This window comes from Dendrobates tinctorius, unplaced genomic scaffold (assembly GCF_039654945.1).
Source record: "Dendrobates tinctorius isolate UK_male_01 unplaced genomic scaffold, ASM3965494v1 ptg000423l, whole genome shotgun sequence".
In the NCBI taxonomy this organism is placed as follows: Eukaryota; Metazoa; Chordata; class Amphibia; order Anura; family Dendrobatidae; genus Dendrobates; species Dendrobates tinctorius.
In genome coordinates, this window is record NW_027362087.1 from 1,222,607 (window position 1) to 1,240,364 (window position 17,758).

The 17,758-nt window shown below is 50.2% G+C and overlaps 1 protein-coding gene across 5 annotated transcripts in view; it reads left to right on the forward strand.

The window, feature by feature from the left end:
• Positions 1 to 17,758, forward strand: part of LCMT2 (leucine carboxyl methyltransferase 2) — a 174,375-nt gene that overhangs the window by 131,509 nt on the left and 25,108 nt on the right. For all 5 annotated transcript variants that reach the window (XR_012227519.1, XM_073564047.1, XM_073564044.1 and 2 more), the window contains 2 exons: positions 9,659 to 9,895; positions 11,237 to 11,440. Coding sequence is in view for 4 of the 5 variants with exons in the window: in XM_073564047.1 (XP_073420148.1) it covers positions 9,659 to 9,895; positions 11,237 to 11,440 (441 nt within the window). In the remaining variant the exon portion in view is untranslated. The remainder of the gene's footprint in view (positions 1 to 9,658; positions 9,896 to 11,236; positions 11,441 to 17,758) is intronic.

Sequence of the window (17,758 nt, forward strand, 5' to 3'; positions counted from 1 at the left end):
CTGTCCTGTCACCATCTTTATCTGTAGGGGGGATCTCCTCTGTCCGGTCACCATCTTTATCTGTAGGGGGGATCTCCTCTGTCCTGTCACCATCTTTATCTGTAGGGGGGATCTCCTCTGTCCGGTCACCATCTTTATCTGTAGGGGGGATCTCCTCTGTCCGGTCACCATCTTTATCTGTAGGGGGGATCTCCTGTGTCTGGTCACTATATTTATCTGTAGGGGGGATCTCTGTCCTATCACCATCTTTATCTGTAGGGAGGATCTCCTCTGTCCGATCACCATCTTTATCTGTAGGGGGGATCTCCTCTGTCCGGTCACCATCTTTATCTGTAGGGGGGATCTCCTGTGTCTGGTCACTATATTTATCTGTAGGGAGGATCTCCTCTGATTACCATCTTTATCTGTAGGGGGGATCTCCTCTGTCCGGTCACCATCTTTATCTGTAGGGGGGATCTCCTCTGTCCGGTCACCATCTTTATCTGTAGTATCGGAGTAGCCCCGGCACACTAATGACATGGAAATAGAGTCTTTTCAACGACAGTCTTTTTTTGTTGTGATTTTATTTATTGTGAAAAAAATGATGTTACAATCCAACGTTTCAGCTCTACATCTCGAGCTTTCATCAGGGATATGACTACAGTATATACAAAAAAAGAACAAAAATCAGTGAATAAACTTTATAAAACATTATAAAACAAAAACCAGGTGATAGGTGATTCATAATGTGGGGACGGTGTCATGCATCCTTTGTGAAGGTGTGTATAGTCCTATAGTGATGTGAGGCCAGTGAGTATGTATTGTGGTGTGATACGGTGTACGTGTGAGAGGTTGGGCAGAGGAATAAGGTGAAGGTGTAAAGAGATGAACGGCATAAATGTGTGGGTTGTGTAGAGAAAGGGCTTTAGAAGACAGAAGTGGAGTGGGAGTGAGGGTGAGATCATATAAAGAGGCAGTGTGTAAGGGGCGCTCTTGGAAATGTTAGGGCATAAGGTGTAAATACCTAGATCCTTGGTTTTGAGCTGTGTGTATAAGTGGTATAGGTTTGCCTTTGTAGTTCAGCTGCTGAAGCGGTACCTATAGTAACCACTGAGAAAAGGTATAGGTTAAGGAATAGCAAGGTATGTAGAAAGAAAAATATAAAAAAAATTTTTTGGGGGGTCACATACCGATGTGTAAGGTCAGCACGTGACTCCCGTCCTAAGGATAAAAAAGCAGGTCAATAAGCTGAGATGGAGAAAGGAAACCCAGTCTGTGAAGACTGTAGGGCACCATTACCTTGTGTCCTAAATCTAGTCAGGTGTGGAGGAGGCCGGAGGCGCATGTGGCTTAGTGCAGTGATGTTAAATACTGTCTAGCACTTCCTGATTAGGTGGGGAAGAGGCGTCGACTTGACAGGAAGTGATGTTGGCGGTCGCCATCTTGGTAAGGTCAAAAATGTCAGAATGAATGTACTGAGCAAGTGCGAGACGGGAATAGAAATTGAGCATGTTTTGAAGTGAAGTAGAATAGGGAGGGTTGTGAAGAAATGTCACATGCATGCAGGCGGCCATTTTAATGGTGGGACTGTGCTGAATTCATGCACGGTGATGATTTCAGTGCTGGTTGTGCCCATCATGTTTCAAAGAAATTTCCTTTTGCTGCCTAAAAACAAAGATAAGGTAATTAGAGCACGGTTTACATACAAAGAGTAAAATGGCGTTCATTATAACACACTTATGTCAGAAATATCTCCTATTAACCAAAATACGTTGTTTAGGAAAAGAACTTAGTAGTGATTTTTAAAAAATAATGAAAACAATACTAATTCAGAAGAGATTAATAATACATTTCAGATTCTGTGCACTAAGCCACATGCGCCTCCGGCCTCCTCCACACCTGACTACATTTGGGACATAAGGTAATGGTGCCCTACAGTCTTCACAGACTGGGTTTCCTTTCTCCATCTCATTTTATTGACCTGCTTTTTTCTCCTTAGGACGGGAGTCACGTGCTGACCTTACACATCGGTATGTGACCCCCAAAAACTTTTTTTTATATTTTTCTTTCTACATACCTTGCTATTCCTTAAGGCCTCTTTCACACTTCAGTTTTTTTGCATCAGTTCAAATCCGCCAAAAAGTCAGAGAAGCGGATCCGTTGTTAACTGATGTGAAGGGATGGCACAGGATCCGTTTTTAGACGGATCCTGAAAATGCGGAAATTTAAAGGAAATGCTGGCCGGGAAGGAGAGAGAGAGAGAGGGAGAGAGAGAGGGAGAGAGAGAGAGGGAGAGAGAGAGGGAGAGAGAGAGAGAAAGAAACGGACAGCAATCCGTCACAATCCGCCATTAATGCAAGTCAATGGGGAAAAAAGCAGATCCTCAAAAAAAATTTGAGGATCCGTTTTTTTCAAAACCTGGCGGATTGTGACTGATTGTAAAAAACGGAAGTGTGAAAGAGGCCTAACCTATACCTTTTCTCAGTGGTTACTATAGGTACCGCTTCAGCAGCTGAACTACAAAGGCAAACCTATACCACTTATGCACATACCTCAAAACCAAGGATCTAGGTATTTACACCTTTTGCCCTAACATTTCCAAGAGCACCCCTTACATACTGCCTCTTTATATGATTTCACCCTCACTCCCACTCCACTTCTCTGTCCTCTAAAGCCCTTTCTCTACACCAGTGGTCCCCAACCTTTTTTGCACCAGGGACCGGCTTGAACCAAGACCATTCTTCCATGGCCCGGCAGGGCGGGGATGGAGGTGTGACAGGGGCGGGGCTTTGGTCATAAGGGGGCGGGGCTATGGACGCGGTTGTAGTTTAGCAGTGCATATTTATCATTTAATTATAACATTTTTAATGTGACTCAACTCACCATAGGTTTTGAATGAGTGGGAGCACCTGGCTTGTTTCTCTGTTTCAGTGGGAGCACTGGGCTACTTCTACTGATGACCGTCACTGCTAATGATGATTGGAACCTACAAGGAAATGGAGCATTGAGCACTTAAGAACAATTGTACTGGAGTACTGTACATGCTGATTATTTTCTAATCATCAGAAAATGTATGTGTGGTCCCCCCCGTCCTGTCCAGCTCTGTGTGGCTCCCCCTGTTGTATGCATGGCTCCCCTGTCCCATCCTGTATACATGGCTCTGCTCCCACTCTCCCTCCCTTGTATATATGGCTCCGTTCCCACTCTCCCTCCCCTGTATATATGGCTCCGCTCCCACTCTCCCTCCCCTGTGTATATGGCTCTGCTCCCACTCTCCCTCCCTTGTATATATGGCTCTGCTCCCACTCTCCCTCCCTTGTATATATGGCTCCGCTCCCACTCTCCCTCCCTTGTATATATGGCTCCGCTCCCACTCTCCCTCCCCTGTATATATGGCTCCGCTCCCACTCTCCCTCCCTTGTATATATGGCTCCGCTCCCACTCTCCCTCCCCTGTGTATATGGCTCCGCTCCCACTCTCCCTCCCTTGTATATATGGCTCCGTTCCCACTCTCCCTCCCCTGTATATATGGCTCCGCTCCCACTCTCCCTCCCTTGTATATATGGCTCTGCTCCCACTCTCCCTCCCTTGTATATATGGCTCCGCTCCCACTCTCCCTCCCTTGTATATATGGCTCCGCTCCCACTCTCCCTCCCCTGTATATATGGCTCCGCTCCCACTCTCCCTCCCCTGTATATACGGCTCCGCTCCCACTCTCCCTCCCTTGTATATATGGCTCCGCTCCCACTCTCCCTCCCCTGTATATATGGCTCCGCTCCCACTCTCCCTCCCCTGTGTATATGGCTCCGCTCCCACTCTCCCTCCCCTGTATATATGGCTCCGCTCCCACTCTCCCTCCCCTGTATATATGGCTCCGCTCCCACTCTCCCTCCCTTGTATATATGGCTCCGCTCCCACTCTCCCTCCCTTGTATATATGGCTCCGCTCCCACTCTCCCTCCCTTGTATATATGGCTCCGCTCCCACTCTCCCTCCCTTGTATATATGGCTCTGCTCCCACTCTCCCTCCCTTGTATATATGGCTCCGCTCCCACTCTCCCTCCCTTGTATATATGGCTCCGCTCCCACTCTCCCTCCCTTGTATATATGGCTCCGCTCCCACTCTCCCTCCCTTGTATATATGGCTCTGCTCCCACTCTCCCTCCCTTGTATATATGGCTCCGCTCCCACTCTCCCTCCCTTGTATATATGGCTCCGCTCCCACTGTCCCTCCCCTGTATATATGGCTCTGCTCCCACTCTCCCTCCCTTGTATATATGGCTCCGCTCCCACTCTCCCTCCCTTGTATATATGGCTCCGCTCCCACTCTCCCTCCCTTGTATATATGGCTCTGCTCCCACTCTCCCTCCCTTGTATATATGGCTCCGCTCCCACTCTCCCTCCCTTGTATATATGGCTCCGCTCCCACTCTCCCTCCCCTGTGTATATGGCTCCGCTCCCACTCTCCCTCCCCTGTGTATATGGCTCCGCTCCCACTCTCCCTCCCTTGTATATATGGCTCCGTTCCCACTCTCCCTCCCCTGTATATATGGCTCCGCTCCCACTCTCCCTCCCTTGTATATATGGCTCTGCTCCCACTCTCCCTCCCTTGTATATATGGCTCCGCTCCCACTCTCCCTCCCTTGTATATATGGCTCCGCTCCCACTCTCCCTCCCCTGTATATATGGCTCCGCTCCCACTCTCCCTCCCCTGTATATACGGCTCCGCTCCCACTCTCCCTCCCTTGTATATATGGCTCCGCTCCCACTCTCCCTCCCCTGTATATATGGCTCCGCTCCCACTCTCCCTCCCCTGTGTATATGGCTCCGCTCCCACTCTCCCTCCCCTGTATATATGGCTCCGCTCCCACTCTCCCTCCCCTGTATATATGGCTCCGCTCCCACTCTCCCTCCCTTGTATATATGGCTCTGCTCCCACTCTCCCTCCCTTGTATATATGGCTCCGCTCCCACTCTCCCTCCCCTGTGTATATGGCTCCGCTCCCACTCTCCCTCCCCTGTATATATGGCTCCGCTCCCACTCTCCCTCCCCTGTATATATGGCTCCGCTCCCACCCTCCCTCCCTTGTATATATGGCTCCGCTCCCACTGTCCCTCCCCTGTATATATGGCTCCGCTCCCACTCTCCCTCCCCTGTGTATATGGCTCCGCTCCCACTCTCCCTCCCCTGTGTATATGGCTCCGCTCCCACCCTCCCTCCCTTGTATATATGGCTCCGCTCCCACTGTCCCTCCCCTGTATATATGGCTCCGCTCCCACTCTCCCTCCCCTGTGTATATGGCTCCGCTCCCACTGTCCCTCCCCTGTATATATGGCTCCGCTCCCACTCTCCCTCCCCTGTATATATGGCTCCGCTCCCACCCTCCCTCCCTTGTATATATGGCTCCGCTCCCACTCTCCCTCCCTTGTATATATGGCTCCGCTCCCACTCTCCCTCCCCTGTATATATGGCTCCGCTCCCACTCTCCCTCCCCTGTGTATATGGCTCCGCTCCCACTCTCCCTCCCCTGTATATATGGCTCCGCTCCCACTCTCCCTCCCCTGTATATATGGCTCTGCTCCCACTCTCCCTCCCCTGTATATATGGCTCTGCTCCCACTCTCCCTCCCCTGTATATATGGCTCCGCTCCCACTCTCCCTCCCTTGTATATATGGCTCCGCTCCCACTCTCCCTCCCTTGTATATATGGCTCTGCTCCCACTCTCCCTCCCCTGTATATATGGCTCTGCTCCCACTCTCCCTCCCTTGTATATATGGCTCCGCTCCCACTCTCCCTCCCTTGTATATATGGCTCTGCTCCCACTCTCCCTCCCCTGTATATATGGCTCTGCTCCCACTCTCCCTCCCCTGTATATATGGCTCTGCTCCCACTCTCCCCCCCTTGTATATATGGCTCCGCTCCCACTCTCCCTCCCTTGTATATATGGCTCTGCTCCCACTCTCCCTCCCTTGTATATATGGCTCCGCTCCCACTGTCCCTCCCCTGTATATATGGCTCCGCTCCCACTCTCCCTCCCTTGTATATATGGCTCCGCTCCCACTGTCCCTCCCCTGTATATATGGCTCCGCTCCCACTCTCCCTCCCCTGTATATATGGCTCTGCTCCCACTCTCCCTCCCCTGTATATATGGCTCCGCTCCCACTCTCCCTCCCTTGTATATATGGCTCCGCTCCCACTGTCCCTCCCCTGTATATATGGCTCCGCTCCCACTCTCCCTCCCCTGTATATATGGCTCCGCTCCCACTCTCCCTCCCTTGTATATATGGCTCCGCTCCCACTGTCCCTCCCCTGTATATATGGCTCCGCTCCCACTCTCCCTCCCTTGTATATATGGCTCCGCTCCCACTGTCCCTCCCCTGTATATATGGCTCCGCTCCCACTCTCCCTCCCCTGTATATATGGCTCCGCTCCCATTCTCCCTCCCTTGTATATATGGCTCCGCTCCCACTCTCCCTCCCCTGTATATATGGCTCCGCTCCCACTCTCCCTCCCCTGTATATATGGCTCCGCTCCCACTCTCCCTCCCCTGTATATATGGCTCCGCTCCCACTCTCCCTCCCCTGTATATATGGCTCCGCTCCCACTCTCCCTCCCCTGTATATATGGCTCCGCTCCCACTCTCCCTCCCCTGTATATATGGCTCCGCTCCCATTCTCCCTCCCTTGTATATATGGCTCCGCTCCCACTGTCCCTCCCCTGTATATATGGCTCCGCTCCCACTCTCCCTCCCCTGTATATATGGCTCCGCTCCCACTCTCCCTCCCCTGTATATATGGCTCCGCTCCCACTCTCCCTCCCTTGTATATATGGCTCCGCTCCCACTGTCCCTCCCCTGTATATATGGCTCCGCTCCCACTCTCCCTCCCCTGTATATATGGCTCCGCTCCCACTCTCCCTCCCTTGTATATATGGCTCCGCTCCCACTGTCCCTCCCCTGTATATATGGCTCCGCTCCCACTCTCCCTCCCTTGTATATATGGCTCCGCTCCCACTGTCCCTCCCCTGTATATATGGCTCCGCTCCCACTGTCCCTCCCCTGTATATATGGCTCCGCTCCCACTCTCCCTCCCCTGTATATATGGCTCCGCTCCCATTCTCCCTCCCTTGTATATATGGCTCCGCTCCCACTCTCCCTCCCCTGTATATATGGCTCTGCTCCCACTCTCCCTCCCCTGTATATATGGCTCCGCTCCCATTCTCCCTCCCTTGTATATATGGCTCCGCTCCCACTCTCCCTCCCCTGTATATATGGCTCTGCTCCCACTCTCCCTCCCTTGTATATATGGCTCCGCTCCCACTCTCCCTCCCCTGTATATATGGCTCTGCTCCCACTCTCCCTCCCTTGTATATATGGCTCTGCTCCCACTCTCCCTCCCCTGTATATATGGCTCCGCTCCCACTCTCCCTCCCCTGTGTATATGGCTCCGCTCCCACTCTCCCTCCCCTGTATATATGGCTCCGCTCCCACTCTCCCTCTTGTATATATGGCTCCGCTCCCACTCTCCCTCCCTTGTATATATGGCTCCGCTCCCACTCTCCCTCCCCTGTATATATGGCTCTGCTCCCACTCTCCCTCCCCTGTGTATATGGCTCTGCTCCCACCCTCCCTCCCCTGTATATATGGCTCCGCTCCCACCCTCCCTCCCTTGTATATATGGCTCTGCTCCCACCCTCCCTCCCCTGTATATATGGCTCTGCTCCCACCCTCCCTCCCTTGTATATATGGCTCCGCTCCCAATCTCCCTCCCCTGTATATATGGCTCCGCTCCCACCCTCCCTCCCTTGTATATATGGCTCCGCTCCCACTCTCCCTCCCCTGTATATATGGCTCCGCTCCCACTCTCCCTCCCCTGTGTATATGGCTCCGCTCCCACTCTCCCTCCCTTGTATATATGGCTCCGCTCCCACTCTCCCTCCCCTGTGTATATGGCTCCGCTCACACTCTCCCTCCCCTGTGTATATGGCTCCGCTCCCACTCTCCCTCCCCTGTGTATATGGCTCCGCTCCCATTCTCCCTCCCTTATGGCTCCGCTCGGCTCCCCCATCCTCCCCATCATACTTACCCTCACGTCGCTGAACTTCCTTCCCGTCGCTGCACGTCCCTGCATCTCGCGGCGCTTCAGCTTCTTCCTGTGCGGAGCGGTCACGTGATACCGCTCATTAAGGTCCATGAATATGGACGCCACGCCTATGGGAGATGAGTGGCGTCCATATTCATGACCTTAAATGAGCGGTAGCACGTGACCGCTCAGCGCTGGATGAAGCCGCCGCGGGTTGCAGGGTGAGTATCAGCTGCTGCACCGCCCCCCGGCTCCCCTTGTGTCCGCGGACCGGCAAGGGCACTGCAACGGCCCGGTGCTGGGCCGCGGACCGGCGGTTGGGGACCCCTGCTCTACACAACCCACACATTTATGCCGTTCATCTCTTTACACCTTCACCTTATTCCTCTGCCCAACCTCTCACACGTACACCGTATCACACCACAATACATACTCACTGGCCTCACATCACTATAGGTCTATACACACCTTCACAAAGGATGCATGACACCGTCCCCACATTATGAATCACCTATCACCTGGTTTTTGTTTTATAATGTTTTATAAAGTTTATTCACTGATTTTTGTTCTTTTTTTGTATATACTGTAGTCATATCCCTGATGAAAGCTCGAGATGTAGAGCTGAAACGTTGGATTGTAACATCATTTTTTTCACAATAAATAAAATCACAACAAAAAAAGACTGTCGTTGAAAAGACTCTATTTCCATGTCATTAGTGTGCCGGGGCTACTCCTATACTTTAGCCTTTTTTTCCCAGAGCACCTAAGTTGGGGTTTGAGCCTGTCATATCTACTTTATATCTTTATCTGTAGTCTCCTCGGTCAGGTGACTATCTTTGTCTGTAGGGGTATTTCCTCTGTCCGATCACCATCTTTACCTATATAAGGGGACTCTCCTGTGTTTGATCACCATCTTTATGGGAACTCCTATGTCCGGTCACCATCTTTATCTGTAGGTGGATTTCCTCTATCTTGTCACTATCTTTATCTTTAGTGTAATCTCCTGTGTCTGGTCACTATCTTAACCTGTAGGGGGGTTGTCTTGTGTCTGGCCACCATCTTTATCTGTAGTGTGATCTTCTAGGTCCGATCACCATCTTTATCTGTAGTGTGATCTTCTAGGTCCGATCACCATCTTTATCTGTAGGGAGGATCTCCTCTGTCCTGTCACCATCTCTATCTGTAGGGGGGATCTTCTCTGTCCGGTCACCATCTTTATCTGTAGGAGGGATCTTCTCTGTTCGGTCACCATCTTTATCTGTAGTACAATATTCTCGGTCTGGTCATCATCTTTATCTGTAGTGGGATCTTCTAGGTCTGATCACCATCTTTATCTGTGGGGGGGATCTTCTCTGTCCGGTCACCATCTTTATCTGTAGGAGGGATCTTCTCTGTTCGGTCACCATCTTTATCTGTAGTACAATATTCTCGGTCTGGTCATCATCTTTATCTGTAGTGGGATCTTCTAGGTCTGATCACCATCTTTATCTGTAGGTGGATCTCCTATGTTTGGTCACTATCTTCTTTGTCCTGTCACTTTCTATATCTGTTTTTCTGAGGATTGCAGCTGATATTCTGCTTTCTTTGTTTCTTCCCCAGTCCTCAGTGTTATTCCCCCTCCGATCTATAGTGGCTCTGTTGTGGCGAGACCTCAGTCACCATCGGTCCTTGGTTTACGCCGATTTGGTCATCGCTCCTGTTTGGTTTCCTCACGGCTCATTATTACGACTGGTGGGTTCGGTGAAGGAAATGGCAAACACCAAAGATTAAGAGATGTCCACCTGTTAGTGCATGAGCACGATGTCTGGAATACAGAGGCGACAGTCAGCCAATGGGGTAACTAAGAATTGTGGTTATTTTGGGACTTGAAGGGTAATTAATAGTGGTGGGGTAATTAATGGAGAAGTAGGAGGCTGGCTAATTAGTGGAGTGGGGAGAGCGGTGGAGGTACTAATTGACGACGAAAGGATAGTGGGGTTATTGGTTGGAGGAGGAATGGATGGTTGGGTAATTTGTGAAGGAGGAATGGGTGGTGGGGTAATTGGTGGAGGAGGAATGAGTGATGGGGGTAATTAGTGAAGGATAAATGGGTGATGGGGTAACTGGTGGAGGAAGAATGGGTGATGGGGTAATTAGTGGAGGAAAATGGGTGGTGAGGTAACTGGTGGTGGAGTAATTAGACTAATTAATGGAGGAGGAATGGGTGGTGGGGTAACTGGAGGAGGGGTTAGCATTGCGGTCATTAGGGGAGGCTGGTTTAGTGGTGGGGTATTTAGTGGAGGAGGGGTTGTCAGTGGGGTAATTAGCGGAGGATGGGTTGGCAGTGGGGTAATTAGTGAAGGAGGGGTTGGGGGATAATTAGCACAGGAGGCGGTGAGGTCATTACCGGAGTAGATGTTGGCGTTGGGGTAATTAGTGAAGGAGGGGCTGAAGGAGAGATAATTGGCTAAAGAGGTTGGAGGAGGGTAATTAGTGGAGGACGGTTTGGTGGTGGGGTACTTAGTGAAGAAGGGGTTGGCAGTGGGGTAATTAGCAGTGGAGTCTGCAATTATTGAAGTAGCTGTTGGAGGGGATAATTAGCAGAGGAGGGGTTGCTGGTTGGGACATTAGCAGAGGAGAGGTTGGCGGTGGGGTCATTAGCGGATGAGAGCTTGGCGTCGAGGTCATTTGTAGAGAAGGGGTTGATATTGGGGTCATCGGCAGAGGAGTGGTGGGCAGGTTCATCAGTGGAGGAGGGGTTGGCGATGGGGTCATTTGCGGAGGAGGGGTTTACAGTGGAGTCATTAGTGGAGGGAGGGGCTGGCAGTGGGGTCATTGGCGGAGGAGGGGTTTACAGTAAGGTCATTAGTAGTGGAGGAGGGGCTGGCGGTGGGGTCATTGGTGGAGGAGGGGATGGCGGGTTCTTCGGTGGAGAAGGGGTTGGCGGTGGGTTCATCGGTGGAGGGAGGGGTTGGTGGGGTCGTTTGTGGAGGAGGGGTTTGCGGTGGGGTCATTGGCGGAGGCGGAGTTGGCGGTGGGGTCATTGGTGGAGGCGGGGTTGGCGATACTGTCATTAGCGGAGGACGGGTTGGCAGTGGGGTAATTAGCGGAGGAGAGGTTAGTGGTTGGGTACCTTGAGTGCAGTGGGTGAACGCCCCTTTAGGGTCCGTCCTCATTTCCTGTATTTTTCTCTCTTAGATGGGCGTCTCCTGCACTCGCTGACCCTTCTGAGGAGCGGTGCGCTTTTGGTTCTTGGTGGTCGTTTCTCACCCTCTCGTCCAGCTGCTGATGCTCTGATCCTCTCATATGACGAAGAGACTGGTGCTATGACAACAACACGATACAATCTGCGGCCAGAGCTCAGGCGGTGGAGGCACACAGCCACAGAGGTCTCGCTCTATGGTGAGGAGCTGTCTAAACGCTGCTATGTCAGATCACAGTGTAGAGTAGTGTCGGCGAACTTATGGCTTGCGCGCATCTCCTCAAGACTAGAAGACGGTGGGATTGACGGAGCAGTGGGACACAGGAGGCAGAAGCTGGCTGCTGCAGCTAAAGCCTGTGCCCGCTGCTAAAGAGAAATGAATATTCACTGCACAGGCCATGATTATAAATTTCTCTTATAGCATGCACAGTTTCAGCTGCAGCTGCCGGCTTCCAGCAGCTGCAGGGCTAGTACGGGTGCTCGATCATTAAGGTAATGAGTATTCACTTCTCTCCACTCCCATAGATGTGGAAAGAGGTGAATATTCATTACCTTAATGAGCGGTGAAACGTGATCGCTCAGCCACAGATGCTGCTGTCACCGGAACAAGATGCTGCAAGGGTGCGCAGGCAAGGTAAGTAGGAATTTTTTTTATGCTTTTCTCGTGGGGGCCATACATACCAGGATAAGGATGAGGAACCATACATGCAAGGATAGGGATGAGGAGCCATGCATGCAAGGATGGTGATGAGGAGCCATGCATATAAGGATGACGAGCCATGCATTCAAGGATAGGGAGCCATGCATAGAAGGATAAGGATGAGGACCAATGCATACCGGGACAGAGATAAGGAGCCATGCATACCAGGACAGGGATGAGGAGCCATGCATACCAAGACTGGGATGAGGAGCCATGCATACAAGAATGGGGATACAGAGCTATGCATACAAGGACAGGGATGAGGAGCCATCCATACAAGGATGGGGATAAGGAGCTATACATAGAAGGATATGGATGAGGAACCATGCATGCAAGGATAGGGATAAGGAGCAATGCGTACAAGGATGGGGGTAAGGAGCTATACATAGAAGGATATGGATGAGGAACCATGCATGCAAGGATAGGGATAAGGAGCAATGCGTACAAGGATGGGGGTAAGGAGCTATACATAGAAGGATATGGATGAGGAACCATGCATGCAAGGATAGGGATAAGGAGCAATGCGTACAAGGATGGGGGTAAGGAGCTATGCAGACTAGGATAGGGATAAGGAGCCATGCAGGCAAGGATTGGGATGAGGAACCATACATACCAGGACAGGGATGAGGAGCCATGCATACAAGGATAAGGAGCCATGCAGACAAGGATAGGGATAAGGAGCCATGCAGACAAGGATAAGGAGCCATGCATAGAAGGATAGGGATAAGGAGCTATGCATAGAACGATGGGGATAAGGAGACATGCATACAAGGATAGGGATAAGGAGCCATGCATAGAAGGATAGGGATAAGGAGCTATGCATAGAAGGATAGGGATGAGGAGCTAAGCAGACAAAGATGGGGATAAGGAGCCATGCATACAAGGATAAGGAGCCATGCAGACAAGGATAGGGATAAAGAGCCATGCAGACAAGGATCTGGATGAGGAACCATACATACCAGGACAGGGATGAGGATCCATGCAGACAAGGATAGGGATGTGGAACTATGCAGACAAGGATGGGGATGAGGAGCCATACAGAGAAGGTTGGGGATGAGGAACTATGCATACCAAAATAGAGACTAGGGGATAATGCATACCCAGCTTATACTTAAGTCAATAAGTTTTCCCAGTTTTTCGTGTCGTGCCTCAGCTTATATTCGGGACTACTTATACACGAGTGTATACATTTTTTGTTTTTTCTAATGTGAGGCCATTATACTGGAAGGAGCACAATGTGAGCGCATTATACAGTATGGAACATCATGTGGGGCCATTATACAGTATGGAGCATTGTGTGGGACCATTATACAGTATGGAGCATCATGTGGGGCCATTATACAGCATGGAGCATTGTGTGGGGCCATTATACAGTATGGAGCATCGTGTGGGGCCATATACAGTATGGAGCATCGTGTGGGGCCATTATACAGTATGGAGCATCGTGTGGGGCCATTATACCGTATGGAGCATTGTGTTGGGCCATTATACAGTATGGAGCATCGGGTGAGGCCATTATACAGTATAGAGCATCGTGTGGGGCCATTATACAGTATAGAGCATCATGTGGGGCCATTATACAGTATGGAGCATCATGTGGGGCCATTATACAGTATGGAGCATCATGTGGGGCCATTATACAGTATGGAGCATTGTGTGAGGCCACTATACAGTATAGAGCATTGTGTGGGGCCATTATACAGTATGGAGCATCGTGTGGGGCCATTATACAGTATGGAGCATCGTGTGGGGCCATTATACAGTATGGAGCATCGTGTGGGGCCATTATACCGTATGGAGCATTGTGTTGGGCCATTATACAGTATGGAGCATCGTGTGGGGCCATTATACAGTATAGAGCATCGTGTGGGGCCATTATACAGTATGGAGCATTGTGTGGGGCCATTATACAGTATGGAGCATTGTGTGGGGCCATTATACAGTATGGAGCATTGTGTGGGGCCATTATACAGTATGGAGCATTGTGTGGGGCCATTATACAGTATGGAGCATTGTGTGGGGCCATTATACAGTATGGAGCATCGTGTGGGGCCATTATACAGTATGGAGCATTGTGTGGGGCCATTATACAGTATGGAGCATCATGTGGGGCCATTATACAGTATGGCGCATCGTGTGAGGCCACTATACAGTATGGAGCATCGTGTGGGGCCATTATATAGTATGGAGCATCGTGTGGGGCCATTATACCGTATGGAGCATTGTGTGGGGCCATTATACAGTATGGAGCATCATGTGGGGCCATTATACAGTATGGAGCATTGTGTGAAGCCACTATACAGTATAGAGCATTGTGTGGGGCCATTATACAGTATGGAGCATCGTGTGCGACCATTATACTGCATGGAGCACTATGTGGGGCCAATTACACTGTATGGAGGACTATGTGGAGCCATTATACTTTATGGAGATCTATGCGGAGCCATTATACTGTATGGAGGACTATGTGGAGCCAATGTACTGTATGGAGGACTTTATGTGCCCGTTATACTGTATGGAGGGCTTTGTGGGGATTACAGTTGGAGAATCATACCGTGATGGGGTCACCATTCTTCCGTTAGGGGAACTGAAAGAGGGGGTACAGTAGGGTCATCATACTGTGTGTGGAGGAGTTCACTGTGGAGGTATCGTACTGTGTTTGGAGCACTTTGTTTGCATCATACTTTATCTGTTTTTTATTCAAGGTTTATTTATCCTTTATTACATATTTAAATTAGGCCATTGGACCACGTGCTTTTTACTGCTGTAACATAACATATTATATTATTCCATTATGATTACAAAAGTTAATAGTTTTATTTGATGAGGAAAAACTTCCTCAATTGTAGACATTTTTATTAAATATCAAGGTTGGCCTGCAACTTTCTGCAAGCTTATAACTTTGGCCCTCTGTGTATTTGAGTTTGCTATCCCTGCCTTAAAGGGTTTCTTCTCATCATAATAAAGGGTTACAATTGCAAAGAGGGTGTAAAAACAACTTTGCAATTTTACTTATGATTAAAAATCTTCTCCATTCTCACTGCAGACCTTCACTACAATTGGTGGCTAGTATCTTTGATATTTACTCTATAGCACGCTAATGTACGAGTTGTCTTTCTAATCTAAAACCTCAGTAGTTTTGGCACTCTGTCTCTAAAAGGTTCAACATCACTGGTTTAGAGAGATGAGAGGACAGAAAACATCCAGCAACAGAGCATTCCGGACACCTGCATAATCCACCCCGCCCCGCCTCCTGACACCTCCTGTATATTCCCCAGCTCCAAACACCTCCTGTATATTCCCTGGCTCCTGACATCTCCTGTTTAATCCCCGGATCCTGACACCTACTGTATGGTCCCCGTCTCCTAACACCTTTTCTTTATTCCCCGACTCCTTGACACCTCTGTCCTCATGTCCTGACATCTCCTGTGTATTCCCCAGGTCCTGACACCACCTGGATATTACCCAACTCCTGACACCTTTTGTATAATCCCCGAGTCCTGACACCTCCTGTGTTATCGCCAGTTCCTGACACCACATGTATAAACTCTGGCTACAGAGACACCTCATGTATAATCTCCAGCTATTAACACCTGTGTAATTTCCGGCTCCTGACACCTCCTGTATATTCCCCGGATCCTGACACCACCTGTATATTCCCCGGATCTGACACCTGTGTAATCCCCAGATCCTGACACATCCTGTATAATCCCCAGCTCCTGACAACTTCCTTATAATCCCCGGTTCCTGACACCTCCTGTATAATCCCCGACTCCTGACACCTCCTGTATATTCCCCGACTCCTGACACCTCCTGTATACTCCCCGACTCCTGACACCTCCTGTATTATCCCCGCCTCCTGACACCTGGGGTATAATCCACGGGTGCTGACATCTCCTGTGTAATTCCTGGATCCTGACACCTCCTTTATAGTCCCCAGGTCCTAACACCTCCTGTATAATCCCCAGCTCCTGACACCACCTGTATATTCTCCGACTCCTTGACACCTCCTGTATTCTCCCCGGCTCCTAACACCTCCTGTACAATCCCCGGCTTTTGACATCTCCTGTGTAATCCCCAGATCCTGACACCTGTGTAATCCCAGGATCCTGACACCCACTGTATAGTCCCCGGGTCCTGACACCTCCTTTATAATCCCCGGCTCCTAACACCTTTTCTATATTCCCCGACTCCTGACACCTCCGGTATAATCCTCAGCTCCTGACACCACCTGGATATTACCCAGCTCCTGACACCACCTGGATAATACCCACCTCCTGACACCTTTTGTATAATCCCAGGCTCCTGACGCCTCCTGTGTTATCCCCAGCTGCTGACACCACTTGTATAAACTCCGGCTACAGAGACACCTCATGTATAATCTCCAGCTATTGACACCTGTGTAATTCCAGGCTCCTGACACCTCCTGAATAATCTCCGGATCCTGACACCACCTGTATATTCCCCGGATCCTGACACCACCTGTATGATACCCTGCTCCTGACACCTTTGTAATCCTTGGCTCCTATCCCCAACTCAATCCCCAACCCAAGTGACACCACTTGTTTATTCTCTGGCTTTAGAGACACCTCATGTATAATCTCCGGCTACCGACACCTCCTGTATAATTTCCGGATCCTAACACCTCCTGTGTAATTCCCGGCTCCTGACACCACCTGAGTATTACCTGACTCCTGACACCATCTATATAATCTCCAGCTCCTGACACCTGTATATTCCCAGGATCCTGACACCTAAGTAATCCCTGGATCCTGATACCTCCTGTATAATTGTTGGATCCTGACACCTCCTCTATAATCCTTGGCTCCTGACACATCCTGTATAATCCCCGGCTCCTGACACCTCCTGTATAATCCCCGGTCCCTGACACCTCCTGTATAAAACCCAGCTCCTTACACCTCCTGTATAATCCCAGCTCCTGAGAACTTTAATACCTCTGGCTCCTGACACCTCCTGTATAATCCCCGGTCCCTGACACCTCCTGTATAAAACCCAGCTCCTTACACCTCCTGTATAATCCCAGCTCCTGAGAACTTTATTACCTCTGGCTCCTGACACCTCCTGTGTAATCCCCGGCTCCTGACACCTATATAATCTCCGGCTCTTGACAACTGTGTAATTCCCAGCTTCTGACACCTGTACAATCTCCAGCTCCTGACACATCCAGTGTATTACCCGGCCCCTGACACCCCCTGTATAATCCCTCACTCATAACATATCCAATATAATCCTTGGCTCCTGACACCTCCAGTATAATCCCCGGATCCTGACACCTCCTGTGTAATCCCCAGATCCTGACACCTGTATATTCCCCCACTCCTGACACCTGTATAATCCCTGGCTTTTGACACCTACTGTATAATCCTCAGCTCCTGACACCTCCCATGTAATCCCCAGATCCCGACACCTTCTGTGTAATCCATGGATCCTGACACCTTCTGTGTGGTCCCCGACTCCTAAAACCTGTGTAATCCTTGGCTCCTGACACCTCCTGTGTAATATCTGGCTCCTGACACTTCCTGTGTAATCTCTGGCTCCTGACACCCCCTATGTAATCTCCGGCTCCTGACACCTCCTGTGTAATCTCCTGCTCCTGACATCTCCTGTGTAATCCTCGGCTCTTGACATCTGTGTAATCCCCAGATCCTGACACCACCTGTATAATCCTTTGCTTCTGACACCTCCTGTGTACTGACGCCTCCTGTATAATCCCCGGCTCTTGACACCTGTATAATCCCCAGTCACTGACACCTTTAGAACTTTATAATCCTCGGCTCCTGACGCCTCCTGTATATTC